At 45.2% G+C, this 10505-nt stretch overlaps 1 protein-coding gene across 1 annotated transcript; it reads right to left on the bottom strand.

Moving 5' to 3' along the window:
• Positions 1 to 3443: 3443 nt before the first annotated feature.
• On the bottom strand, positions 3444 to 10061 carry LOC121842196 (LIM domain only protein 7-like; the record flags this gene model as incomplete). The annotated part of the gene is given in 4 exon segments (XM_042312270.1): positions 3444 to 4485; positions 4654 to 4756; positions 4859 to 4967; positions 9988 to 10061. Coding segments are annotated over 4 exon segments (312 nt in total), but the record flags the coding sequence as incomplete, so codon positions are not given.
• Between the last annotated feature and the right edge of the window lie 444 nt (positions 10062 to 10505).

The raw sequence follows: 10505 nt of genomic DNA, 5'->3' as shown, positions 1-10505 counted from the left end.
AACAGGTGTAATAGACCTCACAGTGAAATGCTGAATACAACAGGTGTAGTAGACCTTACAGTGAAATGCTGAATACAACAGGTGTAATAGACCTCACAGTGAAATGCTGAATACAACAGGTGTAATAGACCTCACAGTGAAATGCTGAATACAACAGGTGTAATAGACCTCACAGTGAAATGCTGAATACAACAGGTGTAGTAGACCTCACAGTGAAATGCTGAATACAACAGGTGTAATAGACCTCACAGTGAAATGCTGAATACAACAGGTGTAGTAGACCTCACAGTGAAATGCTGAATACAACAGGTGTAATAGACCTCACAGTGAAATGCTGAATACAACAGGTGTAGTAGACCTCACAGTGAAATGCTGAATACAACAGGTGTAGTAGACCTCACAGTGAAATGCTGAATACAACAGGTGTAGTAGACCTCACAGTGAAATGCTGAATACAACAGGTGTAGTAGACCTCACAGTGAAATGCTGAATACAACAGGTGTAGTAGACCTCACAGTGAAATGCTGAATACAACAGGTGTAGTAGACCTCACAGTGAAATGCTGAATACAACAGGTGTAGTAGACCTCACAGTAAAATGCTGAATACAACAGGTGTAGTAGACCTCACAGTGAAATGCTGAATACAACAGGTGTAGACCTTACAGTGAAATGCTGAATACAACAGGTGTAGTAGACCTCACAGTGAAATGCTGAATACAACAGGTGTAGTAGACCTTACAGTGATATGCTGAATACAACAGGTGTAGTAGACCTTACAGTGATATGCTGAATACAACAGGTGTAGTAGACCTCACAGTGAAATGCTGAATACAACAGGTGTAGTAGACCTCACAGTGAAATGCTGAATACAACAGGTGTAGTAGACCTCACAGTGAAATGCTGAATACAACAGGTGGGTGTAGTAGACCTCACAGTGAAATGCTGAATACAACAGGTGTAGTAGACCTTACAGTGATATGCTGACTGACAAGACCTTAACCAACAACGCAGTTGAGAAAAAAAAAAAATGTACAATGTAGGTAGTTAAATAAAAATAAATAAAATAAAGGGATGTCCTTGTCTCATCAGCGACTCCTGTGGCGGGCCGGGCGCAGTGCGCGCTTACCAAGTTCTCCAGGTGTAACGGCGTTTCCTCCGACACATTGGTGCGGCTGGCTTCCAGGTTGGATGGCGCTGTGTTAAGAAGCAGTGCGGCTTGGTTGGGTTGTGTATCGGAGGGCGCATGACTTTCGACCTTCGTCTCTCCCGAGCCCGCACGGGAGTTGTAGCGATGAGACAAGATAGTAACTACTAAGAATTGGATACCACAAAATTGGGGAGAAAAGGGGTAAAATAAAAAAGTAAAAGTGACTATGCATAGATAATAACAGAGAGTGGCAGTGGTATGAAAGAGGGGGGGAATGTAAATAGTGGCCATTTGATTAGATGTTCAGGAGTCTTATGTCTTGGGGTAGAAACTGTTTAGAAGCCTCTTGGACCTCGACTTGGTGCTCCGGTACCGCTTGCCATGCGGTAGCAGAGAGAACAGTCTATGACTTGGGGGTAGAAGCTGTTGAGGAGCCTCTTGGACCTCGACTTGGTGCTCCGGTACCGCTTGCCATGCGGTAGCAGAGAGAACAGTCTATGACTTGGGGGTAGAAGCTGTTGAGGAGCCTCTTGGACCTCGACTTGGTGCTCCGGTACCGCTTGCTGTATATCCTCACTTGATCTATTTTGTATAATGTATATAAAGTGTAAATTCTGTCTCTGTATGTTGTCTATGGCTAGCAGCACCATATCACACCACATCTCCAAGTCAAATTCTGAGTATGTGTAAAATGTATGAATAAAGGGGTTTCTGAAAGGTTGTGACTCTTGAGTTTATCAGTGGTTTAAAGTATATTTACTTTTACTCAAGTATGACAATTGGGTACTTTGTCCACCAGAGTGTATAGACTTCTATCTAACCCAACAGCGCCCCCAGCGGGCGACAAGGTGCCAATACACAACCCGAGAGAAACAACATGGACTTGGCTAACTAACATCCCGTCTCAGTCTCACCCTGTAGAAAAAGACAGCATATGAGCTGTAACGTTTTCAAATGTCCTATTAGCTGAAGACTCGGTGGTTTTGTTTCATCTCCGATAGTAACAGAGGTAACGGTAGCTCGGTAGATAGATAACTATCTATCGCCTTCTTCCGGTCTATTCCTCATGGAAGGATAACTAACAAGCTCACCGACTGGCTACCTAATGTTATCAGTTAGTGTCTGGACCACAATACGGGACAGTTCAGTATCGTGACTTACTGCATGGTGCGACATCCCTTCCGATTCCATGGTGTTGAAGTCGCACAGGTTAACTCTTCAAGAGAAAGGTTTATAAAGCTAAATACACACAGAAATGTTCATTTAAAAAGCGTCTGTTTTAGCGGATAGCCTCATACTCTGCTTCCATGTGACAGCGGTGTTACTCTGTTATTGGTCCGGTCGGGCAGCCCACTGCTCCATATACGGTTCCACCTTGTAGTTTTCTCTGTTGCGTTTCACCCCGATTACAAAGAATACTCTTCCTTTCAATCATTTCCAAGACCACACAAAAAGGTTTTTAACATTGTTTGTTTGATATTGTACCATGAAATACAATATGACCCTGTGGTGCCTCTGCCAAAGCTTATTGTGTTACCATTTGACTCTGTCTCTACCATTACCATCCACAGGAAGGCAACTTTTTCCCGACTGCCTTGGCTTGTGTCAAACAGGCGTAGGCTGTAATACTGTGGATGGCCACCAGGTTGTGCCAATACCCCACACATCATTTATCATAGCCTTGGTTGTGTATACAGTCTATGGATATTAACCATGGGCTACCTTCAGCGTTATGATTGATGATTGCAGAACAGCAGCATTGTTAGGAGACCTGTTGAAGCTAGGAGTTTGTCTCAAATGGCACCCTATTCCCTACATAGTGAACTACTTTTGGCCCTAGATGATACAATAGACTCAAGAATAAAACAGAGCTCACAGACAGAGCCGCGGGAAGCATGGAGCTGAAGGTGCTGCAGCATCCCCAGTGCAGCGATACAGCTGTTTGTAGGGAGGAAACAAATGTGTCCCCCACCAGAAAAAAAACTCCTCAGCACCCTCAAACTACTTCCCAAGGCTATACTCACAGATGACCAAGAGATATCAGACAACGCATTGAAAATATTGTCATTTTATTGATAAACACACATTGCTATAAAAGCTATGAAGCTGGATCAATTCAGTTTGTACTTTAGAAATGTCAGCAGACAGAACAGTCTAAAGTAGCTTCCTCTCCTCTCTTCTCCCCTCTCTCCTCCTCTCTAATCTCTCCTCTCCTCTCTCTTCCATCCCATCTTCCTCTCGAATCTCCTCTCCCATCCCATCCCCTCTCCCCCTCCTCTCCTCTCTTCCCCTCTCCTCTCCCCCTTCTCCTCTCCTCTACACATCTATCCAAAGCATTTGATTGGTGTAAGAAATAGGCCTAAAAATGCCACAGGACAAGAGGCTGGGCATAAACAGGAAGCAGCAGATAACTTTGTCTCATTCATTGGTTGTTCTTAGGAGTAAAGGTCCAATCAGGTGAGAAAAAGAGGGAGAGGGCGGGTCAATGTGTAGTAATATTCGCTGGTATAGGACTGTGCTTCAAGTTGAACTAAAACAACTCACACACACATGCACACACACACACACACACTACACGTGTGCTATCCCTCTCACTCTCGTCTTAAGGCAGAGTATGATGCAAAGCTCTAAAACACAATGTCAGAATATCCTTGGTATTAAATGGTAATAATAACATCCAATAATAACTAAAGCGATCATGAGAGTAATGAACGCAGCATAATGATGTACATGATGATCAGGTGAACATTAGAATAAAGACAAAGCTTGTATCATTACACAACATGGAGGAGAGGCATACGGTAACCATAACAACTATATGGGGTAGTCAGGGCTGTCGCTAGGTAACACAGCCTAACTACCGTTAACAACAACAACAACTAACACGGTCTTCGTTCATGCAAAATACTTAAAACACAAAACAAAACAGAGTTATTAAGGCATTATGATGGAGAGTGAACAGTAGCATTTAGCAGTTAGCATCCGTTAGCATTTATCATTTAGCTAATTTGACAGTAAGGTAGGTAGCTACTACATTCCGACTGCTGCTGGTGTTAGCATGTAGCATGTGTCTGAGTGTGCTGTCGTAGATCAGTGGTTGTGCTTGAGGTCTCTGTACTCAAGTCAGTCTGGGAAAAACTGGTTGATCAGCTACAACGCTAGCACTTAGCAGTTAGCCTCCATTAGCATCAGTTAGCATCAGACAGTTCAGTCTCCATGACATCATCTGGGAGAAGTTTGTGTGTCCAGTTAAGAGAATTCCACAGCGTTCCAGAATGTTGTGAAGGGTTCCAGATGCAGGCTGTAGCCAATCACAGCGTAGTCGGCTGGCCAACTGCTGCAACCAGGAAGTGACAGAGATGACATGAGGTTTGATGACCAGTTATAACAACTGTACATTAGTGGTGCAGTTATAATAGTCATGTGTGTGTGTGTGTGTCTGTAGGTTTTGTTTGTCTCAGCAGTGAATTCATTAGGTGTGTGTGTGTGTGTGTGTGTGTCTCACCGTGTGATGTGGCATAGCAGTCGTGACAGCTCAGCAGCCCGTTACGGATCCTAACGTCTGTTCCTGAACTGGTGTCACCTAACTGTACCTTACACACTCCACACTAACAGACACACAGAGAGGTGAGAGAGAGAGGTGAGAAAGAGAGAGAGAGTAATGTGAGAGCACTGTATATGTGTGTGTGTGTGTCCGTGTGTGTGTGTACCTTAAAGCAGGTTAGGTGGAAGTACAGGCCCAGCGTGTCGATGTTCATAGCTGTTCCTTTCCCCAGCACCTGATTGCAACCTGAACACTGACGCTTACCACTCACACACCTATACACACACACTCACACAAATACACACACACACACACACACACACAAACACACACACACACACACACACACACACACACACAAATATACACACGCGCGAAAATAAAATAGGGTGAAATGCTGACTGACCAGCCCTTAACCAACAGGTGTAGACCTCACAGTGAAATGCTGACTGATATTAACCAACAGGTGTAGACCTCACAGTGAAATGCTGACTGAAATTAACCAACAATGCAGTTTTAAGAAAAAAAGTGTTAAGTATTTACTAAAATAATCTGAAGTAAAATAATTCAATAATAATAAGAAGTAAAGTGACTGTGATGATAAACAGAGATTATGGGAGGGGGAAATGGAAATAGTCTGGGTAGCCATTTGATGAGATGTTCAGGAGTCTTATGGCCTGGGGGTAGAAGCTGTTTAGAAGCCTCTTGGACCTAGACTTGGTGCTCCGGTACCGCTTGCTGTGCGGTAGGAGAGAGAACGGTCTACGACTTGGGTGGCTGGAGTCTTTGACAATTCTTAGGGCCTTCCTCTGACACCGCCTGGTATAAAGGTCCTGGATGGCAGGAAGCTTGGCCCCAGTGATGTACTGGGCTGTACGCACTACCATCTGTAGTGCCTTGTGGTCGGAGGCCGAGCAGTTGCCGTACCAGGCAGTGATGCAATCAGTCAGGATGCTCTCGATGGTGCAGCTGTTGAACTTTTTGAGGATCTGAGTACCCATGCCAAATCTTTTCAGTCTCCTGAGGGGGAAAAGGTGTGGTCGTGCCCTCTTCACGCCCGTCTTGGTGTGTTTGGACCATTCTAGTTTGTTGATGATGTGGACACCAAGGAACTCTCTCAACCTCCTCCAAAACAGCCCCGTTGATGAGAATGGGGGCGTTTTCTCTCTCTCGATAAAACAGTTTTTCCCAAATAAACGACTGGGATAAAAACACAACGGGTTCCTGTTAAATGAAACAACTTCCTTTCCATGTTATACAGTATATATATAAACAACTGTTAAAACAGAACAAAACATCTCATACAACATAACCTATACCATAACATACAGGCTAGTCTACAGGCTACAGGCTACAGTCTACAGGCTACAGTCTACTAGTCAACATACAACATAACCTATACCATAACATACAGACTACAGTCTACTAGTCAACATACAACATAACCTATACCATAACATATAGGCTACAGTCTACTAGTCAACATACAGCCTAACCTATACCATAACATATAGGCTACAGTCTACTAGTCAACATACAGCCTAACCTATACCATAACATATAGGCTACAGTCTACTAGTCAACATACAGCCTAACCTATACCATAACATATAGACTACAGTCTACTAGTCAACATACAGCCTAACCTATACCATAACATATAGGCTACAGTCTACTAGTCAACATACAGCCTAACCTATACCATAACATATAGGCTACAGTCTACTAGTCACATCTCATACAACATAACTGTACTTCCGGCGCCGACAGAGATGGCCGCCTCGCTTCGCGTTCCTAGGAAACTATGCAGTCTTTTGTTTTTTTACGTGTTATTTCTTACACTAGTACCCCAGGTCATCTTAGGTTTCATTACATTCAGCCGAGAAGAACTACTGAATATAAGATCAGCGTCAACTCACCATCAGTACGACCAAGAATATGTTTTTCGCGATGCGGATCCTGTGTTCTGCCTTACAACCAGTGCCAGAGCGGATTACATGCAGCGACCCAAAAAAACGACTCAGAAAAAGAGGGAAACGAAGCGGTCTTCTGGTCAGACTCCGGAGACGGGCACATCGTGCACCACTCCCTAGCATTCTTCTTGCCAATGTCCAGTCTCTTGACAACAAGGTTGATGAAATCCGAGCAAGGGTAGCATTCCAGAGGGACATCAGAGACTGTAACGTTCTCTGCTTCACGGAAACATGGCTCACTGGAGAGACGCTATCGGAGGCGGTGCAGCCAGCGGGTTTCTCCACACATCGCGCGGACAGAAACGAACATCTTTCTGGTAAGAAGAGGGGCGGGGGCGTATGCCTTATGGCCAACGTGACATGGTGTGATGAAAGAAACATACAGGAACTCAAATCCTTCTGTTCATCTGATTTAGAATTCCTCACAATCAAATGTAGACCGCATTATCTACCAAGAGAATTCTCTTCGATTATAATCACAGCCGTATATATCCCCCCAAGCAGACACATCGATGGCTCTGAACGAACTTTATTTAACTCTCTGCAAACTGGAAACGATTTATCCGGAGGCTGCATTCATTGTAGCTGGGGATTTTAACAAGGCTAATCTGAAAACAAGACTCCCTAAATTTTATCAGCATATCGATTGCGCAACCAGGGGTGGAAAGACCCTGGATCATTGTTACTCTAACTTCCGCGACGCATATAAGGCCCTGCCCCGCCCCCTTTCGGAAAAGCTGACCACGACTCCATTTTGTTGATCCCTGCCTACAGACAGAAACTAAAACAAGAAGCTCCCACGCTGAGGTCTGTCCAATGCTGGTCTGACCAAGCTGACTCCACACTCCAAGACTGCTTCCATCACGTGGACTGGGAGATGTTTCGTATTGCGTCAGACAACAACATTGACGAATACGCTGATTCGGTGTGCAAGTTCATTAGAACGTGCGTTGAAGATGTCATTCCCATAGCAACGATTAAAACATTCCCTAACCAGAAACCGTGGATTGATGGCAGCATTCGTGTGAAACTGAAGGCGCGAACCACTGCTTTTAATCAGGGCAAGGTGTCTGGTAACATGACTGAATACAAACAGTGCAGCTATTCCCTCCGCAAGGCTAAACAAGCTAAGCGCCAGTACAGAGACAAAGTAGAATCTCAATTCAACGGCTCAGACACAAGAGGCATGTGGCAGGGTCTACAGTCAATCACGGACTACAGGAAGAAACCCAGCCCAGTCACGGACCAGGATGTCTTGCTCCCAGGCAGACTAAATAACTTTTTTGCCCGCTTTGAGGACAATACAGTGCCACTGACACGGCCTGCAACGAAAACATGCGGTCTCTCCTTCACTGCAGCCGAAGTGAGTAAGACATTTAGACGTGTTAACCCTCGCAAGGCTGCAGGTCCAGACGGCATCCCCAGCCGCGCCTCAGAGCATGCGCAGACCAGCTGGCCGGTGTGTTTACGGACATATTCAATCAATCCCTATACCAGTCTGCTGTTCCCACATGCTTCAAGAGGGCCACCATTGTTCCTGTTCCCAAGAAAGCTAAGGTAACTGAGCTAAACGACTACCGCCCGTAGCACTCACATCCGTCATCATGAAGTGCTTTGAGAGACTAGTCAAGGACCATATCACCTCCACCCTACCTGACACCCTTGACCCACTCCAATTTGCTTACTGCCCAAATAGGTCCACAGACGATGCAATCTCAACCACACTGCACACTGCCCTAACCCATCTGGACAAGAGGAATACCTATGTGAGAATGCTGTTCATCGACTACAGCTCGGCATTCAACACCATAGTACCCTCCAAGCTCGTCATCAAGCTCGAGACCCTGGGTCTCGACCCCGCCCTGTGCAACTGGGTACTGGACTTCCTGACGGGCCGCCCCCAGGTGGTGAGGGTAGGCAACAACATCTCCTCCCCGCTGATCCTCAACACTGGGGCCCCACAAGGGTGCGTTCTGAGCCCTCTCCTGTACTCCCTGTTCACCCACGACTGCGTGGCCATGCACGCCTCCAACTCAATCATCAAGTTTGCGGACGACACAACAGTGGTAGGCTTGATTACCAATAACGACGAGACGGCCTACAGGGAGGAGGTGAGGGCCCTTGGAGTGTGGTGTCAGGAAAATAACCTCACACTCAACGTCAACAAAACTAAGGAGATGATTGTGGACTTCAGGAAACAGCAGAGGGAACACCCCCCATCCACATCGATGGAACAGTAGTGGAGAGGGTAGCAAGTTTTAAGTTCCTCGGCATACACATCACAGACAAACTGAATTGGTCCACTCACACAGACAGCATTGTGAGGAAGGCGCAGCAGCGCCTCTTCAACCTCAGGAGGCTGAAGAAATTCGGCTTGTCACCAAAAGCACTCACAAACTTCTACAGATGCACAATCGAGAGCATCCTGGCGGGCTGTATCACCGCCTGGTATGGCAACTGCACCGCCCTCAACCGTAAGGCTCTCCAGAGGGTAGTGAGGTCTGCACAACGCATCACCGGGGGCAAACTACCTGCCCTCCAGGACACCTACACCACCCGATGCTACAGGAAGGCCATAAAGATCATCAAGGACATCAACCACCCGAGCCACTGCCTGTTCACCCCGCTGTCATCCAGAAGGCGAGGTCAGTACAGGTGCATCAAAGCTGGGACCGAGAGACTGAAAAACAGCTTCTATCTCAAGGCCATCAGACTGTTAAACAGCCACCACTAACATTGAGTGGCTACTGCCAACACACTGTCAATGACACTGACTCAACTCCAGCCACTTTAATGATGTAAAATGATGTAAAATATATCACTAGCCACTTTAAACAATGCTACCTTATATAATGTTACATACCCTACATTATTCATCTCATATGCATGCGTATATACTGTACTCTATATCATCTACTGCATCCTTATGTAATACATGTATCACTAGCCACTTTAACTATGCCACTTTGTTTACATACTCATCTCATATGTATATACTGTACTCGATACCATCTACTGTATCTTGCCTATGCTGCTCTGTACCATCACTCATTCATATATCTTTATGTACATATTCTTTATCCCCTTACACTGTGTATAAGACAGTAGTTTTGGAATTGTTAGTTAGATTACTTGTTGGTTATTACTGCATTGTTGGAACTAGAAGCACAAGCATTTCGCTACACTCGCATTAACATCTGCTAACCATGTGTATGTGACAAATAAATTTGATTTGATTTGATTTTGATTTGATTTGACTACAGCAGAGCTACGTATCACACACACACACACACTGACTACAGCAGAGCTATGTATCACACACCTCTTGACGGCGCAGGGCTGGTTGCGGTCCAGAGACGTCTCCTGACCCCTGGATGACTCACAGTCCCATGATGCATCTGTCACAACACAACACTAGTTACCATGGTTATAGTAACCCCGACTTTCCCCGACTTTCCTTCCTTCCTGTGTGTGTGTATGGGCACCTCTGTGTGTGTGTGTGCACGCGTTTGTGTGTGTGACTGTGTGACTATGTGTGTGCTAACCAGTTTTGGGGAAAATATAGTTCACCAAGCTACCAATTACTGAACACTGGTAACAGCTACACTAAAGCTTAAGAAAAACATTGTTTACTGAACTAAAGTTTCTGAGAAAAATAGCTTCCAAACTACGACTAAAACATATCATATCTAAATATGAAATGTCAGACTTCAAACTGGAAGACCAGACCCCGCTGTCGTCATATGCTAACAGAATGTGTAATTATGCTATTAAACACAGCAAGTGAGAATCAGGTCTGATGAGGAAAAGAAAGGACATTCTTGTCTACTACACAGCTAC

This window comes from Oncorhynchus tshawytscha, unplaced genomic scaffold (genome assembly GCF_018296145.1).
Source record: "Oncorhynchus tshawytscha isolate Ot180627B unplaced genomic scaffold, Otsh_v2.0 Un_contig_5582_pilon_pilon, whole genome shotgun sequence".
Lineage (NCBI taxonomy): Eukaryota > Metazoa > Chordata > Actinopteri > Salmoniformes > Salmonidae > Oncorhynchus > Oncorhynchus tshawytscha.
The sequence above is the reverse complement of the archived record's forward strand: the minus strand, read 5'-3'. Positions and strand labels throughout refer to the sequence as shown.